A 20,752-nucleotide genomic window follows, 5' to 3' on the forward strand; every position below is an offset into this window, starting at 1 on the left:
GATAGTACCACCCCCTCTCTCCAATGCTAAGCATCAGTGTCTAAAATGAATGGTTTGTCAGACCATAGCTCAGACGGGAACCTCTTTGATTTCTCAGTAATAGCATGCAGTGGAACAGCGGTGCTAGCAGTCTTTAATGTAGCGTCTGTAGTAAGGGGTAGGCCCAGAAAGCTGCAGAGCTCTCTTTTCGACCTAGGGTGGGCAATGTCCTTACTGCCTCTACTTTGCTGGGTCAGTAGCCACCCCCTCTTTACCTAAGATGTGGTCCAAGAAGCTTGTCTCTCTCCAGACCAACTGACACTTGTAGCTGGGTTAAGTCTAAGGTTGGATTTGCTAATGCTCAACATTAGCCACAGTGCTGTGTCAAAACTAGGGGCATGCACAAGTATATTATCTAAGACTATGCATGCTGTATCTGACACAGCTTGCAACACTCGCTCCATTAGTCACTTGAACATGACTGGGCTATTAGTAATCCCAAATGGCATCATGTTAAATTCCCACAGACCTCTCCCTACAGTAAAGGTTATCTTGGGGCATGCAGCGGCAGTAAGGGGCACCTGCCAGTATCCACTATGTAGGTAAACTAAACCAAGTTGAACCCCCCATGCTATCGAAAGCAGCATCAATGTGCAGAGGTAGGTTGCAGGTGGCATACATTTAATTTTCTGCCCATGGATATTTGGCTCTGTATCGCACAGCTGCAAACCCATCTTTCCCACCTCTAGCCCTTTCTCACTGTGGGGTGGCCATTTGCCCTGCTGTCTTCTTCTGCTAACTCTTCTCCTCCAGCCGACTCATGCGAAGATGTGAACATCTGACACCAGTATAATTTCAGTAAAGGACAGCAGGTGGCTCATCTATTTTAAATTTAAGAAATTCTAAAACTGTCTTGTCAGAGAATGCCAGATTCATCACAAGTATTTGTATTGATATTATTGGATTAATGGATATGTAGCATCCAAGCAATGACGTGCAACTAATAGGTTTTGTAGCTTTCATGATGTCATTAAATGCCCTGAATTTAAAGCAATTCTATGGACATCGTATGCAACTAATGAAAACAATGTTGTTGTAGCAGATACATTATTAAAAGTGGGTACAATTGAAAGGCTGACTCTCCCATTATCCTCCCACCCCAAAAGGTCTGATTTCACACATAGTATAGTCTGCATAGTATACTTTATTTTGTTTTTTGTTTTTTTTATGAATGAAATGCAAAATAATCTCTGAATGTTTAGCAACACCAGAATATATACTTTTCACATCAACCATAATAGCCCAGTCAACAGAATTCTACTGAGAATAAGATACAGATAAAGACACCACGGTCAGTGCCACCACTTCTCCGCAAATCAAGATTCCGATTATTTTTCAGTTAAAGTGGAAATAGAAAATGTATATATCGACTGCATGCATGCACTTTGTCTGCAGTGAAAAAATTAACGACTTTATCAGTTTCATGTTCATTTATTACAAAATCTTCATGCAACAATATAGCAATGAATTTTTTCTCCTTTTTTGACAAAAATGTGAACAAAACAATCCTGACAGAAAGATAACATTCATTTGCTTTGGAAATTATTAACCTTAAGTGCATTTCCTATATTTGAACAGAAAAAGTAAACGCTGCAATATGGAAGTACAATCTGGGCACTAATGTATTCAGTCTCAAAGTTGATGTGATGATCACTCCAATGCAATACTTTCAGGCACAACTTCTCAACCACAAAAGATGTTTCAATTTGAATGTTCAAACAACCTTCTGATCCCTTCTCGGGGCTATTCCTGCTGCACTCTTCAGTTATAAATATTTGTATCACATTTACATGTCAGGCGCAGGTTTCAACCCTCACATTTTTACTAAAGAACTACCGCATGTGTTTGTGTGTGTGTGTGTGTGTGTGTGTGTGTGGACGTCATAATGTGAACTGTGAACATAGAACATACAGACAATTTTGAATTACACAAACCATAGTTTCAACAAGACAGGTTCTTGATCTGAGAATCGCAGAACCCCATGTTTCCATTCTAATATTTGGCCACACATTTACAAAATTAAAGAATGTAGCTAAATTAGATGTACCAAAAATCTGAGCTTTTGGTGAATTCTGCTGCGGTACTGTGATATCCAAAAGCCAGAAATGATATAAAGTGCACAGATAAACGGTTTATTGGATAATGAATATAACAAGTTTATATAATACTGTTCTGTCTTTAGGCCACTGTTATGGCAGCAGATACTCTCACCACACGCCCCCTTCACACACCAACACACAAATCCACATCTACAGGGAGTATGCGATTTGTTCACCGAATTCACATACTCATTGGCAGACACTGCCATACTGTACCAGCCCTTGGTCTTGTGGTAACACTTCTGACAGATCTAATGAAGCTTTGCCACAATGGATGCCTCCTAAAGCTATACATGAGAAATGCAGACATCAACTCTGCGGGACGTAAAGACATCAATCACAGACTCCTTCAGGCAAAGAGGGGGCTCGTTTAAAACCTCTTAGCAAAGGTTGTGCGGAGGATGCCTTATGGCACATTGCTTAAATCATACACATTAAAGAATAACAGCTCCTGCAGCTTTAACTGGGACACGAAAAATCACCAGGAGGCCAGACATCAATTCTGACCTGACACTATGTCGTTGGACAAGAATCTTTTAAAAATACTGTTAAAATGCTGTGAAAGTGACAGATAATTTAAAGAGACGATAACATAATTTATTTGTATTTACTGTAGTATTATCAGCATTTCTTTAATTGAATATTGTCTATGGCTTAGATAATCAGGGTCAGTCAGGGATAGAGCCCTGCTAATCTTATTTTCAGGAGTGAGACTGATAGCTGGGGTCTGTCCCATGATGCCGAAAGGTAGATGACAGGGCAGAATCCACATACTGACGCAGCATAATGTGACCATCAACATTTTGATGTACATTGTTAGCAGTCTTCAGTTAAAGGAAAATCTTTATTTATAAAAAAAAAAAAAAAAAAAAAAAAAATTGGCTCCATTGTATTGAGAAATGTCCCATATGATGAATACATAATTCCTCACCCACCAGGAGCGTTACCTCTTTGGCTATCTTCGTCGTACTCAAAAACAGATACAAGCAACTGCTCTGAATTTAAAGTTTCATATCCTCCATTCACATTATTCCCACTGAGCGGGCTGGTGAGAGTTTGGCAATGGACGTGTTTAGGACAACAGAGATGACCAGCACTGTGGAATGTTACTTTGACGCAATATCACGTTGGCCCAAGTTTTCGAAAAGCTGTGTTTTCAGCCAGTTTCTAGAAATGGTCATCAATTCCCAAAAGCGTATGCGTGTTCTTTCCGTTCATTTCCCTTCTTGTGGGGTGGACTGTTGAGCCAAATTGCTCAGCTTCTGAGTTGCGTGTTATTTTCTGAGAACCGAAAATCTGGAAGTCAGGCCTCCTTCAGCATACGCTCAGAAGATCCTTTCCAATGGCCAGGGAAGGAGATCCGTTCCAGCCCTCCCCAGCCTCCGAACATGGCCAAGAGGCCACGTTACGAGAATGCAGCCCGTCCACATCAGGAGCATTACTTCTTTACATTGCACATCCGCCGTGGAAAGATTCAGCTGTACCGTCACAGACTGAGAATTCGTATTCCTTTCCATTTGTTTGCATTTCCCCTCCCCCCATTCATAGACATTATTTGTGGGGCCGTTTCACACGAACGATCACTTTCTGTTCATACAACGTCTTCATAGTCTTTTCCACTTGTTTTAGGAACACTTGGGGTATCCTGCCACACAATGTGTTGACCGTGTCCAGGAACTTTGTCTGGAGTGGATAGAACAACGACTGGTAGATGTTGTCTTCGAAGGGAAACTGAAAAAAGGAAAATATATTGTAAATTAGGGCTTAAATGTTCCAGTACATTACTTCAGATATGGTTGAAAAAAGTACAGAAAACACAAGTACAGAAAAAATGATAAACTAGTAGACAAAGCAAGACTAACATACAGTGGAGTCCGTAAGTATTTGGACAGTGGCACGTTTTGTTGTTTTTGCTCTGTACCCCAGCAAATAAACAGTTGAAATAAAACAATCACTATGTGGTTAAAGTGTGGACTGGTGTCACTGTCCAAATACTTATGGACCGCACTGTATATAAAGTGTATGCGTCCATGTGCGATTTAAATATGTAGTATTAATTCCTCCTCTGACCAGCAGATGGCACTCTGTTCTGATGAGTCATACATGACAGCCAGGCAGGGCAGCATCATTGTCAGGGGACTGCGTTTCTCAATAAAAGCAGTTTAAATGTTGTGGGTTCAATTCCCAGACGGTTACTGCTGTTGTACCTTTGAGCAAGGTTTAATCTCAATTGCTTCAGAAAATATCAGGCTGCATTGTACATAAAAGGGCAATCTATGTTAATTGCTTCGGGTAAGAGTGCACAGTAAAACATGCGATGTTAAATCAACTCTTGCATAGTGGTCCTGCTCTGGTCCAGTTGAACAATTTACTGTATGTCTGCCAAAAATGCAAAGTGTAATATACAACACCAGCGTATTTTCGCCACATCTGTAATATTCAGGCTTACAAAATTGGAAGAAAAAAAAGAAAAAAATCAGACTAGACAGAAAACCATCCAGTCTGTTTTTTATTAAGTGGTTTCATGATTTATTATGTAGTCTGAAACAGTGGATTTGACTCATTGAAACTGGCACTTGCAAAAAGGGGAATGATGCCGTCCAAAATACATAAGGCATATGATTCTAAATCACATTAGAAGCATGAAATTGACAATGTCCACACTTCCGGAATAATCTGACAATTATTTTTATCTTCTCCCCTTCAGCTAACAGTGGCCTCAATATGAATTTCACTGCCAACTAGAAGCGTTCCATGAGACACAGCAGACGGGGTTTGATTATGAATGAGGTGTGATAGCTTTCAGTGCGACTGTGCGCCAACTCCAAAGAGACAGTGAATCTCACTACGTTCAGTGTTTGTTTTTAACCATTATTTGGTACAATATATTACTTGAACTTTTCCTGTCAAATTACTGTTGTGTCACCCAAGCCCACATAAGCAGCACATCAGTAAGGTCATTGATGGACTCGTAAGCAAACCTCAGGACATTGACTGCGCCGCATTGGAATTGACCTCAAATGCGTTACACACTGACCAACTTGCGATCGATTATAAAACCTTAATTATTTGAAAGTACTCTTTATACTGTAAGCGTGCCCTCTCTTTCCATAGAGGGTCCTCCTCCATCCTTGAGATAAAAATGGTTTACTCACGTCACGTATGGCATCGTACACGACTTTGAAGGCAGGCTGCTTGTCATCATGATAGGCCCCTCGGTTGCCATGAAGAATAGCCACGCCCTCTTCCTCCGCCCCCTTGCAGTTGCTGCCATACATGCAGTGGTCTGGCCTGTAGTTCCACTGGCACGGGAAGGTATAGAGGCACTCTGGGATACAGGAAGACAAGCATCGACGCACTGCATCGTAACGGCACACGTACAACAATATTACACATGCCAGTCACTGGCTGTCCTAAAAGAGACTTTTAGAAATGATGGCCATTTTCTTGCAAATGTTACATGACAATTAAGGTACTACAAATGTAGTTAATGTTGGTAAAGCAGCTTGCAAACAAGGATTTGCTGTTCAGCAAATATCACTTAGATCATATGAGAATTGCACTAATTAAATGTGTGTACATTCGGCAAGAACTACTTTTAATCGGTTCCCTATTCCTTCTTGCTCTCTTTGTGGGTACTAGCAGGGATACGGTTTTAATTATTTTTTTCCCCCATTACTGTTGTCAGAACAACAATGCCCCAGCCAAATCCTGTTCTGCCACTGAATATTTAATACCGGTTTTTGCAGGAGACACCTGTGTCTGTGTCTGTCACTAGGCGCAGCAGAAGTGTGAAAACGCTCTCTCCCCTGGAGGAGTATGAAATTTCACCAACGCTCCGGCTTCTGCTGCATTCATTTACTATTTTGTGTCAGTCGTGTTTCATTTCAAAAGAGTTCTCTCAGGAAATGCAGGAACGAACATGCATATTTTATTCAGCATCCATCATTCAAATAAATTCAAGGCAGTTTGTAACATCTTTTGCAGTTTCACTGGCAACCTGACCATCGGGTTGTGCCTCTCTTCTCTTTTCTGGATTAAAGAGAAATCATCCGAGTATAGCCTTGCTCCTCCCTAATGCCAATTTTAAGACAATATTGAAGTCTCCTGGCAGCCATCGTAATCCAGTGTGACATTTGCAAGATTAGAAGTTGCATTAACCGCCACAACAATCAACAATCAAAATTCCTTAAATGTAAAATAGGCTAAAAAACAAAGAATCTCTCATATGTTAACGCTGATGTCTAAAACTGATGGATAGCTCTGATTTTCACAATTGTTTCAGCACTATCTGATAAAATATAACCTCTAGATCAACTTCCAAAACTTTTCAGTAGGAATAGCAATCATGCTTATGATGAAAACAAGACAATATTTTCAAATAAAGAGTTTGTTTCAAGTATTAGCCAGAGAACGTGGGGCATGGTGCTTTTATCATGAATGACTGCTCCCAGTAATTTGCAATTACACCTTTTCAAGCTCCTCGGATAAAATCCATAGATTCTCTTTGTTGTTACCTCATGTCCAAATGTAATAGCATCACTCACTGCTGAAACCCTGGCTATTGATTCAGTGAGCACTTTATTAGGCATTTATTAGACTTATTTGTTAGACTTATTAAGTCATCTGCTACTGTAGCCTGTCCACTTAGAGGTTTGATGCATTGTATGTTCAGAGATGCTCTTCTGCATACCACTGTTGCAATGTGTGGTTATTTGCGTTACTGCAACTGCTGAATCGCTTGACCACGTCTGCATGTTTTTACGCATTTAGCTGCTGCTGCATGATTGGCTGATAAAATTTGCATTAACAAGCTGGTGTACAGGTCGACCTAATAAAGTAGCCACTGATTATATACCACATAGTATATATTTATCATTACTCCAAAATTTGAAATTCAGGCTTCCACAGACATAAGACAGAGGAAGACATTTTGTGTGTCACTGAACAGACATACTTGAAGACACCAATCAACCAGTGGGGATTGCTATGCGAAGAGACACTCTCATGCTGGCTGGCAAAAACCATCCATCCCTGGGCAACACCAGAGCCAATTGTGCATGCCCCATGGGGCTACCAGCCACAGTCAGTCCTAACACAGTCCAGGTATGATACCTGACTGTGATACCATCCATTCCCGTAATAGTGTCTTAACCGGACAAGTCACCCAGCAGCAGAAAACACACATTTTCACAGGACGGACAGCTTTTCTTTCTTGCTAGCAGCTATTGACCGCTAATCAGTTATAGCTGCTACATATGTTAATTGTATCATGCCCACTCTTCAAAATATGAGCGTGTTGGTTAATTGGGAGGAAACACCACAAGCGTGAATTACCTGTTTGTGAGTGACCGGGAAGTGAGCTGATATGAGATTCCACTTAGTACTTGCTTGATTACTGGATATTAACATAAACTAATATTCCAAAATGAGCCTGTTAAAAGTAAGCCTTCTAATAAACTAATCATATTATGGTCAATGCATTTTGACCTCGATTTAAAAATTCGGAACATTTCAGAGTTCCAAGCATCGCCTATTCCCAAAGTGTTTGTATCTCAGAGTTCCTGATGTACTGACATTTGCATACTGCTAATTTATTTGGCATGCTTTCTAATGTTCACGAAAGCCCCCCTGTGTTTTAAAAACTATCCTTCAGTGCGTGGTGCTCCACTTCAGTGCAGTACTGTACCAGGGTTGTAGTGGAAGATGATGTTGAGCAGGTCCTGGTCCCCCCAGGTGATGTGGTTTCTGTACTTCTGGTAGAGTGGGTGAAGGAGATCCTCCCATGACAGACCAGTAGAGATCATGTTGTTCTGCAAGATCAACAAGTGCTTTTAAATTTCACAATTCACCCTTTAAAAAGCTAAATTTTTTATCTTAAAAAGATTTGACTCGCCACTTCAAAGTAGTTCAAATGTAATGTTTGAAAAAAAATGCCAATACTAAATCGCTGTTGGTTGGTGTAAAAAAAATTAAAAGCATTAAATATTCAGTACCAGGTATTCATTTGAATTTGAAAGTGACAAAAACATGTGTATCGGGTGAGAAAATGGATTATCACGGTGACATCCCCCTCAGTTGAAATGTTTGGATCGTCTGACCTAAAAAACATTAAGCCTCAAACACCACGCCTACAGTATTGCTCTGTAACAGGTAAGTGACAGATTTTAGAACAACACATCATTCATGAGGCACCCGACACATCATTAATCAGGGGGAGGCAGAGAGGAACAGATGGCAGATGACACAGAAAGGACAGGGCTGAGATGTTGGCATTCACCCACCTTGAAGAGAGTGCTGCGTATCCGTGTGAGGTTCATCAGCATCACCCCCGAATTGACCCCCGTCACCCCGTAGAAGGGGTGTCGCGCAAAGCGACTGTACCACCCTATTTTGGGAATCTCGTGCTCGGGCGCCATGGCAGCCAGCTGGGTGCTGTTGAAGTCCTTCAGGAAGCTCCAGATGTCGTCCATGGGCCTGAGGAAGAGCACGTCCGTGTCCACGTACAGGAGGGAGTCCACGTCCCTCAGGATCACCTGTGGTCACGGCAGGAGAGCAGTTTTCAACCTCAAAATTGTTTTTTTTCAACTTCTCAGCAACATTGCAAATTAACAATGCGACAATGGGTTGTGAACCAAATGTGTTCAACAAAATAAATACACCTTAATTCATATTTAAATTGAGAAATTTGTCTGGCTCAACAGGACACCATGCTTCAACGACAAACTTGGCTTTCACTGGATTTTTTGTAACTATTCTGAACAACATTGCCATTTCATATTAGCATTGTGACAACGGATTGTGGAGCGGTTTGTTATCTCGAAGTTTATCCATACATCTCAATTCATATTTAAACTGAGAAATGAATTTGTCTGGCTCAAAGTGTACAAATCATGTAGTATGGAAACGGAAGTAAAAACAAAAGTAATCCAAACTACTTGAACAGAGCGTAGAGGAAAATAAAAAATCTGCTGTGCTCAAAGCAGTTCCCTCCTCCTCTGTAAAATGGCCACCTGCTACTGCTGTCAGATCAGGTAATACAAATTCAATTCTGAATGTGTAAATGTAAAATGTTCAAACGGGTACAGTAGTGAGGAGTGGAAGGTTGGGATAATTTCTTATGAAGAGGCCAATTTAATGCTTAGCAGAGGCTTGACCTAGTTCCTCCTTCTTGGAGAAAAAAAAATCTAACAAAATAAGTCGGAAAAAACAGGAGATAAATTCAAAATGACAACACTTAATGAAAGGCTCGCTAGGACTGTCAGTTTAGAATAAAAGCAATTTAATTCCTGACTCCAGATTGTGTCTTCTCCCTATTTCATGCTCTGTGTGGAGAATAAAAGACACGTCTGATACTTGAATCTGAAATATGGCTTGAGATAAAAAGGCTGTCACATAACCTCAACATTTAGGTTTTAAAACTAAAACAATATATGATACTTCCGAGAGGCCTCATCTAAAAAGGGGGATTACATTTGCGGAGAAGTCATAATGCCCTGATGTGGCATGCCTGCTTTAGTGGCAGAATGGAGTAAGAACCCTGTTATGTCACACTCAAGCACAAAATAGACACTGTATAAAATGCTATGTCCAGCTACATGTCTGATAAGCGTCCATTCACTCCATTTCTACTTCCAAAGAATGGAGACATTAAAAGGAAGGGAATGTGTGTGCAGTGTGTGCAATTTAGTTCCACGAAACACAGAAATGAAAAATAGGAGATACAAATCAAGCATCGAAGTGATGAGAAGAATTGGGGGGGGGGGTTAAACATGTATTTTGAAAATGGAGCAATAGAAAGATTGTGGTCCAACAACTTAATAAATAAATGCATGTCCATTTAAAGTGAGACAGAGAGAGACAGAGAGTGAGAGTGAGAGTGAGAGTGAGAGTGTGAGAGAGAGAGAGACAGAGTGAGACAGACAGAGTGAGACAGAGAGTGAGAGTGAGAGTGAGAGAGAGAGATAGAGATAGAGATAGAGAGAGAGAGAGATGGAAGGACAGACAGTCGGACATGGGCACTAAGAGAGCAAATGAGAGGGCACTGCTTGACAGAGAGTAAATGAGTAAGTCTGACTGACATGGGCACCGTATGACAGAAAGTACATGAGAAAGTCTGACTGACATGAGCACCGTATGACAGAAAGTACATGAGTAAGTCTGACTGACATGAGCACTGTATGACTGAGAGAGTAAATGAGAAAGTCTGACTGACATGGGCGCCCTATGACTGAGAGAGTAAATGAGAAAGTCTGACTGACATGGGCGCCCTATGACTGAGAGAGTAAATGAGTAAGTCTGACTGACATGGGCACTGTATGACAGAAAGTACATGAGAAAGTCGGACTGACATGAGCACCGTATGACAGAAAGTACATGAGTAAGTCTGACTGACATGAGCACCGTATGACTGAGAGAGTAAATGAGTAAGTCTGACTGACATGAGCACCGTATGACAGAAAGTACATGAGAAAGTCTGACTGACATAAGCACCGTATGACAGAAAGTACATGAGTAAGTCTGACTGACATGAGCACTGTATGACTGAGAGAGTAAATGAGAAAGTCTGACTGACATGGGCACTGTCTCACTGAGAGAGTAAATGAGAAAGTCTGACTGACATGGGCACCCTATGACTGAGAGAGTAAATGAGAAAGTCTGACTGACAGGGGCACCATATGACTGAGAGTGTAAATGAGAAAGTCTGACTGACATGGGCACCCTATGACTGAGAGAGTAAATGAGAAAGTCTGACTGACAGGGGCACCATATGACTGAGAGTGTAAATGAGAAAGTCTGACTGACATGGGCACCCTATGACTGAGAGAGTAAATGAGAAATTCTGACTGACAGGGGCACCATAAGTCTGAGAGTGTAAATGAGAAAGTCTGACTGACATGGGCACCCTATGACTGAGAGCATAAATGAGAAAGTCTGACTGACATGAGCACTGTCTGTCTGAGAAAATAAATGAGTAAGTCTGACTGACATGGGCACTGTCTGACAGAGAGTAAATGAGAAAGTCTGACTGACATGGGTACCCTATGACTGAGAGCGTAAATGAGAAAGTCTGACTGACATGGGCACCCTATGACTGAGAGCGTAAATGAGAAAGTCTGACTGACATGAGCACCGTATGACAGAAAGTAAATGAGAAAGTCTGACTGACATGGGCACAGTCTGTCTGAGAGAGAAAATTAGAAAGTCTGACTGACACGGTCACCATATGACTGAGAGAGTAAATTAGTAAGTCTGACTGGCATGGGCACTGTCTGTCTGAGAGAGAAAATGAGAAAGTCTTACAGGGAGAAAGAGCCTCTGGGCTGCACAGGGCTTGAAGAGCTTCTTCCACTCCTCAGCGTTCCCCACTGAGAAGGTGATTGGATAAACACTGTACTGAAACCTCGAGGAGACATGGCGGGGCCACTTGCTGAGCTGAAAGAAAAAAGAAGAAAAGACTCTTTATAACTAAGGAAAGATCTTATTCCTTGGTTTCTTTTTTTAACCTGTAGTTCCATCCTCCAGCCCCAGACAGAGTTTTGAAGCCAACCTAGCAATAAAACACTGTGGGCCTGTAAACATTTAATTAAGTCTTTAAGGTGTGATACTGTATCACAAATATGTGATTATGCTGATGTAACAATGTCTACTGGATGCAGTTTGATTTCCAGACCGACTTAAACAAAAGAAAAACATTGTTACTCTTCAAGGGGTTAAAAGGGGGTCTCACATCTTATCTGGGAAGTGCCAGTACAGTGTAAACGTCTGTCCTATAGCAAGCTGATTAAAACAAGCAATGAATAACAAGTTGAGTCAGGAATGTTAGAATAGTAGATATGGGTTAACATAATAGTGGTATAGGTCACTGTGTAAACATGTATAAGACTGGACAGCCCTGCTCTGGTTTGGGAGAATGCACCCTTGTGCCTGGTTTTTTAAGTGGTCCTTAATTGCATAGTTGGTCATGCTTTTTTGACTGTTAACCACTGATTATTGCAGCTAGGGTACCTAAGGTGATGACCACAACAGTATGTCCTTCGTCCTTGAGGTGAAGCAGTAATAAAGCAAATTATCCTGCCATACTGTACTTAATAATTAATATATTGATTAGCCAACCCCATCAAAGGTACTTTGTCCAGTTCTGTACCTCTTAATGAGGAGCTCTCAAAAGCACATAAAATTCCAGCAAGACTGGTCCTAAACTTTTGAACTTATACATTATGAAGAATGATTAAATCACTTCATTTCTTCAGTCACAGGAAATGAGGATATGATGGTATTTCAAAGGAATGAAATAACAGGAGGACTGGACTGCAGAAATTCCTTCAAGATGACACATCATCTAACTGCACAAAAAGAGAACAGTGGTGGGTTTTATTTTAAGGTGCGTTTTTTGTTTCTAAAGGCTTTTCTTCCACACACAAACATTCATTCATTCATTCATTATCCTAACCCGCTTATCCTGAACAGAGTTGCAGGGGGGCTGGAGCCTATCCCAGCATACATTGGGCGAAAGGCAGAAATACACCCTGGACAGGTCGCCAGTCCATCGCAGGGCACGCACACCATTCACTCACACACTCATACCTATGGGTAATATAGACTCTCCAATCAGCGTAACCTGCATGTCTTTGGACTGTGGGAGGAAACCGGAGTCACACACAAACAGTTATTATTAAATAGAATAGTTTTCCAGGAGCTGAAGCGGAGATCATTAGCAGGTTTGAATTCTGTGTGCACTCTACAGACTCCAAGAAAAAGACACACTTAGCTAGGCTGGATGCTGTGTTCTCTCTTCATCAAACATTCTTGTACACTTTTATGACTATTCATCAGCACTGGTTGAGATATATCACACCATCATCAATAGTACCTCTGGTTTAGAATACTCCCAACACTTCATTAACACTGTTTCAAAGATCAAATAGTCACATATTATTTGTCAACAGCAATTTATAAATACTATTTCTTGGGACATGAATATATTCAAGTAATTTTAGGAGAATAGAACACATTACAAATGTGTAGTAAAACATTAGTGTACAAGTCATAATATGAGTAACAAAGTCATATTTTGTGGTTATGTAAGTATTGAGGGAAGGGAGAGGGGTGGGGTTCCTTGGATGGAGACAGGGATTTATTTCACTGTGTGCATGTGTGCATGTATATGTATGTGTGTGTATGTATGTGTGCGTATGTGTGTGTGCGTGTGTATGTGTGCATGTGTGCGTGCATGTGTGTGTATGGATGCATGTGCATGTATGTGTGTGTATGTATGTGTATGCATGTATGTGCATGTATGTGTGTGTATGCATGCATGTGCATGTATGTGTGTGACTGTGTGTATGCATGTGCGTGCATGTGGACGTGTGTGTGTGTGTGCGTACGTGCGTGCATGCCTCATAATGACCTATCGTCCTTGCAGAAACTAAGTATAAACTATTCAAATATGGAAACGATTGGGAGTGCTGCAGATTACACTGCTGTTACTCATCTGCGGCAGGCCAAGTCTAGCACACAAAAAGAGAGCTGGAAAACCCCACCATGATGTGGGGGAGGAGGCCGGTTTCACCAGACGCCCCCTTACAGCCTTCTCCCTGCAAGTCAAGCCCACAATTTTCTGCTCTGTTAAATGCTGAGCCCTCTGTAATTGCCTGTATTATTAAACTATTGGTCTCGGAGAGAAATATCACAACACCAAGAGCTGGCAGAGTTGTTGCTGAGTACGAGAAACATCAAAGCAGCAGCGCTTTAGCTAACTTTCCTGGTATAGAACGGACTTATTTGTCTCCGAACCACACCATTCAACACAAGCAATCTGTACATGTGCTGCCCGTCTGCTTCCACTGAAAATACACCATCTCGCACCACATCTGCTTCCGATTACAGGGCTTAACCATCGGCCGCACAGGTTTGCCGTTAATTCAGCATAAAACCAGAGCAGTCGTGCATGCAGTACTGTATGCTAGAGAAGTAAAATAAATCCTGGTAATGATAACAAAACAAAACGAATCGTATATAAATTAACTCACGTTACAGTGTTGGTTACATTTTAAGATGTAAACATCGGAAAGGTATAGGACCTTCTGGGTCAAAAGTTTAAGAACAAATGTTATTCACATGAGTCTTCTGATGATTGGTTCAGAAAAATATATATGTCAAGAAAGCATATTCACAGCAATTAAACATGTTGAAAACTCAAGTTCAATGCATAAGCAATGAAAACCTCCTGGAAAATAATACACTATCATGACAAATAACACTAAACATGACCGATAGGCTAATATGTATCGAGAATATTCATTTATAATCTGCACAATGACTCAATATCTTATGGGAAGCCTCACAGAACAGAAATAAAAAAAGCTCCAAGGTGATTTTGAAAGTGCAGTTAGTAATTTAATGAAGCATGTCCTGGGGTAATTCATCAAGTGATAAAACGCATGTGTCAGAAACGCATGGGATGCCACAACCACAGGGACACAGAAAAGAAACATTTGTTTCAAAACCACAGCCTTCAGTGAATGTATTTATGAATCTGAAAATCGTTCTAGTTTTTACATGATGGCTACTGAGCAAATGATAAAACACACTGACGTATTCACTCGGCTGAAGGAAATGAACATGACTTACAGATAGCAAGGTAAAAACAGCACAAGTGTGAATTCCCTGTCAAATCACTCTTACCATGCCTGCCCCCTAAAACAGCAAGCGAACCCCATTGGGTTCCATTAATCACAGAACTCACCCCTTTCTGGAAAAGAGAGGCCAAGGCATCCTCGGTGAAAATGTGGAATTTGATCTTCTTCACGCTGAACAGGAGGGCGGATTTGATCAAGATGAGTGTCTCGTCCAGCCGATTCCCACAGGCCACCACAGCCAGGTGCATCCACTCCTCTGAGAGGGTTCCCCCGGAAACTGGGCGCCCCGCCTCGTTCCTCTGCCTGCCAAAACACAGGTCAACATGCGCTCACATCACCGCAGGTAGGTACGCAAATATGAGGGCAACGGTTGGCTTTACATGACAGCAAGTCATCGACATGCAGCATCGTCAGAGAACACAGGAGTCTCAACACGCCTTGTCAAATGCAACTTCATGTGTAGCATGAAAGTAGCATGACCAAAGTTTGGTACATACAAAGTTTTTATCCACACAAGATTGTTCATTTTCGTTTCCATGAAAATTTTACAAATGTCAAAAATATGATGAATATTTAATAAAGTGGCATCTTTGATTTGATTTACATTTTGATACAATACTCTCAATACTCAAGTACACTCAAAATCAAATTTGCTTGCAAACGTGCCGACTAATCTTAGCAGCCCCATTTCACATGAAATGCCTCTGAACATGTCATCACAATAAATAGCAATACAGAGCACAACATGAACTAGTCAAACAGAAACATGAACTAGCATGCCGGAGACACATTCCAGCCATCTCATAGCACACCGGTCCGTCTGACAGCAGATTAATATACACACTCATACACTTTCAAATGCCGCAGTCCATCAAGTATTCTTCCTCCTTTGTACAGTTCTTGTATTCCTCAACCATACCCTGAGGACTGCGTTCTGTCACGCTGAAAGCCATGGGGTTTCTATATCTGATGTGAAAATTGCTGCTACTGCAGCACAAAGAGTGTGAATGCCTTTGAATTCCACAGGCTGAAAGACTACATCCCAGAAGCTGGCAGAAAATGACAATGCAGCTATCTGTAAAAATTGAATGTCAATGTTAGAATGATGACATACAGCAAGTCATTTTTCATATTATCACGGCTGGGGTTTTGTGGCTCATTTTCTGTTCGGATGCAAACCCTCGCGAGCTGTACCGGGAGAGAACGTGTACAAGCACTACAACAGCTCTTTCTGTAGAGGAAATTGCTCTACTTTTGGAGGGGAACAGGCACCCCTTCAAAAGGTATACAAACACAGGCACACTCTGAACAAGGAACATCCAAAGATTGTTTTACTAAAAAGTACATTTCTTACAAGATGAAAACAAAAACAATATCAGAGACAGGGAAAGTGAGCCAGTCTTCACAGCGAAGCTGTTTGTTTTCCTGCAGGGCTAAGAGACACTGATTAGGATTGATGGGAAGGTCCAGAGAAACCTGTCACAGTAGCAGGCTTTGAAGGTTTATAAACGAACAGAGACAGACATTGACATCCATAGAAACTTGAGCCTGGTTAATAATTCATAAGGAGCTGTTGTAGTCATGTTCTGAGTGAACAGAACTTAGATGGAAGTTCTGGTGAATTCTACACATTTTCATCATACGGATTACATTAAAACCCTATTGGGGTAATGGCAAACAGCTCGTCTCCCCGGAAAACACAACACTCACATATCTGTGACACTTTTCAGAAGCTTGTGGTGTGTATGTAAGGTGGATTCACTGTGAAAATGCCCACTACCTCATTCAGCACATCTGTAAATGCTTTGCCAGGTTTAACCTGGCTATGATGGGTTATAAAAGGAATTAATCATGGTTCTGAAACACATCTTTAGATTTCAGACACAACAAACGGACAAAATATCGAGAAACCAAGTTCAGCAAAATAATTAAGCAAAAACAATGCTTTCGAAATTTCGACTTCCAGAGGTGAGATACCACCAGCTTCTGAACAGTCACGGTGCACAGAGTACATGAAATCAGCCAGGGGGATTGGATCAAAGGTGCTCCATAATCAGAAAAGGCTGCAGCATTCATTCCTCATATGAAAATGCTCTCTGTGCCCCGTGGGCCGAACCGAGCCAGCCTGTTTAAACGAGCCCCGCAGCGCAGATCATCTTCCACGCCAGGCTGATTAACAGATTTTTCCCCAACTTGAAACCGTGGTCTTGTTTGCCAAGGCCACCCTTTTATTTTTTTCATACTCTTGGCTCCCTGGCAGATAAAGCTAGTTATGGTAAGCTAATTTCTTTGACGGGGCATACAGAAGTAAATTCCTGAAGCACCTCGGGATGTATGGGCGAGCAGGGAGATCTCAGACTGCCGCAGAGAGCAGGGCCCTCTCTCATCTGGGAGGACGCCTTTACGGCTTTACATAACGTCCCTGCAATGTAACGCTTTGCGTGGCTTCAGACGCATTACTCAACAGTGTTCTACATGCGGGACCAAGGTGCCGTGTTTGTGTAAAGGTACATTTGGCGTGATGTAATGCATCGGAGGGAACGTCAGAAAGCTGCTTTGAAGAGAGGCTGAACTGACATTCTTGTGCATTCAGCCGTGTGTGTGTGTGTGTGTGTGTGTGTGTGTGGACAGACCATTCTGGACAATTTTGGTTTGTTGCTGTACTCTCACGTTGGCACAAGAACACTCACCAGCTGCGAGAAACACTTGGCGCAGCTACCTATATTTACCATCAAACCAGATTGAGCTGGATATTTAAATCCTTCTAAATGTGCATAATCAGGACTGCTTTCAGCAAAAGCGCAGGCTTCCTCATTTTATGATGTACACAGTCTGCAACAGCAGACGCACAGCACACCGAATCAAAATCCGAATCACAGAAAAACAACGGCAATTGTGCAACTCTTATTACAGCAGTAGGAAATCTCCTAGTGGGAAATGGCAGTAAGGTCCATGGCTTTGTGACTGGAGGCACTCGGAAGCCAAAACAGTGAGGAAAATATGACTGTATCCCTCACATATAAAGCTTAACTCTGAAACCTCCCAAATCCCCCTGCACCTACCAAAAGGTCTGCTATCTCATTGCATTGTTGAGCCATATTCTGTTTTTCTTCAGCACTGTAGGTCTCTGTGGATGGATCTTATTCTGGCCACAGCTCAATAGTCTCATATTATGTCCGCCTTGGCACTCATGCTAGATATGTTTCTCTTAGGATTCTGGACAGCTGAATGGTCACTTTTTACTAGCTGTGGGCAGGGCTTCCCGTGTGTTTGGTCCACATAGGCTAATCCAACGCCCATGACAATTCTGGTGAAATTATTCTTTGACTGCCAGAAGCAAACTAACAGCTCATACAAGCTGGCAAGTTCAATTACTGGTGCTGATAGTCACCTGACACAGCAAGATATACACTGGTAATCTGATGCAGGATTTCAGCGGATGCACACCGGATTCAAACAATATTTGTTGCACTCAATTGTGATTTCTGGGTCAAAATAAAAGCAAAGACCATGTGATGTGCCCAAGGCTATGTCTGCAGGAAACCGTTATCAAGAGAAAGGTAAGCTAAGTGCTCTGCATGACAAACACGTATTTCTGTTTATAGAGGCTGGTGAAAGGAAGTCTTACATGAGGGTGTTACGGTGTCCACAGGAGATGATGAAAGGGAAGATGAATAGAAAAAAAGGAAGAGGGTAAAGATTGTGAGAATTACCGAGAACTGCAACCCTGAATCTCCTTTATTTCGTCCTTCTCTACCCAGGACCTAGGTGTCTACGGGCTGTGTTTTCTTAATCAGGCAGTGTGTTGGACAGTCCTGTTTCGCTCATTGTTTTCCTCTCCTGGTGATGGGCTGCTCCAATTCATACTTTTATCAGCAGCGAGCAAATGCCGGTGGGCGTGAACACTGACGGAAGACTTATATTTGGTTTGGGGAGATAACAGCGGAAAATGCAGTCCAATTTTAGAAGCGGAAAATGGTGAATGGCAAAAAAAGAAAAAATAATTATAATACTGTCTGTGTAAAAGGCAGGAAGACAAATGAGCCGGTCTCAGCGGACGACACTGCTACCGTGAGCCCGGGAGATATCTTAACCTTAAGCAAAGTAGCCCGTTCGTTTACCTGTATAAATGTTGACAAGGTTGCCATCGTATTTTAAAGAGCAACTGTGACTAATCCTCTTCTCAGCGATCGAAAAGGTCCACAGGGGAATATGGAAATGTAATTAGTGAAAGCAAGCAATAATTCTATTCCTTTAAGCAGATCATGTGACTCCTTAGAAATTAGCCTAAACTCCTCTCAAGGTCACCTTAGTTCATGCCACCATGATAAATGAACTTTCGTGGCATAGTAGAACAGTCCTTATCTGGGTTTAACAGAGATTAAGTAATTGCTCACAATGTCTTTTTATGCATCTGACCTGCATGCTGATGCCAAGGTGATATCCTCTATCTCTCCATTCAGTTACGGACATTTCTACACAATGATAGGAGAGGAGCTTTTGTACTTGAATTATCAAGCCATTTATACAGACAAGTAAAGCAGAATATATTTGACTTGATTAAGGAGCAACATAATATTTAGAACAAGGTTCTGGATTTAATGAATGCTATGGAAGGCTGAGGTGATTGATGTGACTATCAACACAATGCATATCTTTCAAGTGTGTGTTTATGTATGTTTGCATGCATGCATGCATGCATGCATGCACACGCGCGCACACACACACACACACACACACACATTTTGCTTTGCTCAACAATTCTCAATACAAGTATATACGATGACCTGTAGTGGCTGCAATTCGCTTTCAACAGATCCTTGACAATGAGATGTACCTCTCTGTCTGACCATAAGTGAAGTAGTACCATGTCTACCTACATGGATAGAGAGTGATTACAGGCTGATATATGCATAAACTTCTTTAAAAGGCGCATGACCACGTCAACAAAAGCCTAGAAAATCGTATCTGACTGAGTGGGACATTAACAGCCATTTCCTACAAACATTTACAATTAAAATAGAAAACATGATTCTACCTGTTTAAATAATAACAATAATAATAATAATAATAATAATAATAATAATAATAATAATAATATAGCCTAATAACAATAATAACTAAACGGTTCAAGGCTAAAAATATGTCACGATAAAAACAGAGGTGTGCAGTGCACAGAACGGAAAAAAAAAAAAACAGTTTGAAAATTCATCACATCATCAGCATTAGCAAGCAAGAACTGATGCGAAGATTTCTTACCTAAGCTTCGCATTTACAAAGCCTCCTCTGTGTGTTACTTTGCCTTCCCTTCGGTTCGGACGTGGCTGATTTTGTGAAATGCGATATACTCGAGATTTTTTTCCCAACTTCACGGAAACTATTTTTCCCAGTCCAGATGAAGGTGGAAAAGAGTTATCATTCGCAACTTCTTTCAAAGGCGGCTCGTCCGCAGCATTTCCCACTAAGAAGTACAAAAGTAGCAAAACTCCGAAACATACAACGATCACCACAATCTTGCAATGAATTTTCATCGTGAAAAAGTGTCCTGGTTCGGTGAAAAGACGTCAGATTCTTCCTTCATGGCTGAGGATGGGAAATTAAAACCAGACTTGACGTTTTATGATTTGTTCTCCCTAGTTGCATTGTGCAAAAGATGATACAGAGCGCAGCGCCACCGAGCACATCCACATAAAATTACTCCAGTGGAGGAGGGCCTACTACATTTTTACCGTAATATTTAGAAAAAACGTCACCTTAAAGGGATTTCAAAGCACACGAGAACATCAAACAAAAGTAAGCATACGTACGAAAATCAATCATTATAGACCTTACATTTTCTCTTATGTGTGACCTTTTAATCAATGGATTCATTAAACAAAATTGGATGAAGTGGGTTTAGGCTAATCTTTCAAACTTCTACGGCTGAAATCGTTGTCTGAGATTCCCAAAACTGAGATGTCTTGCAAGGCATCC

General features: G+C 41.3%; 2 protein-coding genes across 2 annotated transcripts in view; one reads left to right on the forward strand and one right to left on the reverse strand.

Moving 5' to 3' along the window:
* Positions 1-2,996: 2,996 nt before the first annotated feature.
* On the reverse strand, positions 2,997-20,696 carry gxylt2 (glucoside xylosyltransferase 2). The gene is made up of 7 exons (XM_061220626.1): positions 20,039-20,696; positions 14,887-15,082; positions 11,442-11,573; positions 8,423-8,674; positions 7,828-7,951; positions 5,294-5,466; positions 2,997-3,869 (listed from the first exon to the last, which is right to left on the reverse strand). Exons 1-7 carry the CDS (start codon positions 20,308-20,310, stop codon positions 3,690-3,692), a joined length of 1,329 nt encoding a protein of 442 aa, XP_061076610.1. The 5' UTR covers positions 20,311-20,696; the 3' UTR covers positions 2,997-3,689.
* The window catches only part of shq1 (SHQ1, H/ACA ribonucleoprotein assembly factor), a 40,758-nt gene continuing 40,475 nt past the window's right edge, over positions 20,470-20,752 (forward strand). The window contains exon 1 of the mRNA XM_061220625.1: positions 20,470-20,572. The gene's annotated coding sequence lies outside the window, so the exon portion shown is untranslated. The remainder of the gene's footprint in view (positions 20,573-20,752) is intronic.

This window comes from Conger conger, chromosome 14 (genome assembly GCF_963514075.1).
Source record: "Conger conger chromosome 14, fConCon1.1, whole genome shotgun sequence".
Classification (NCBI taxonomy): Eukaryota; Metazoa; Chordata; class Actinopteri; order Anguilliformes; family Congridae; genus Conger; species Conger conger.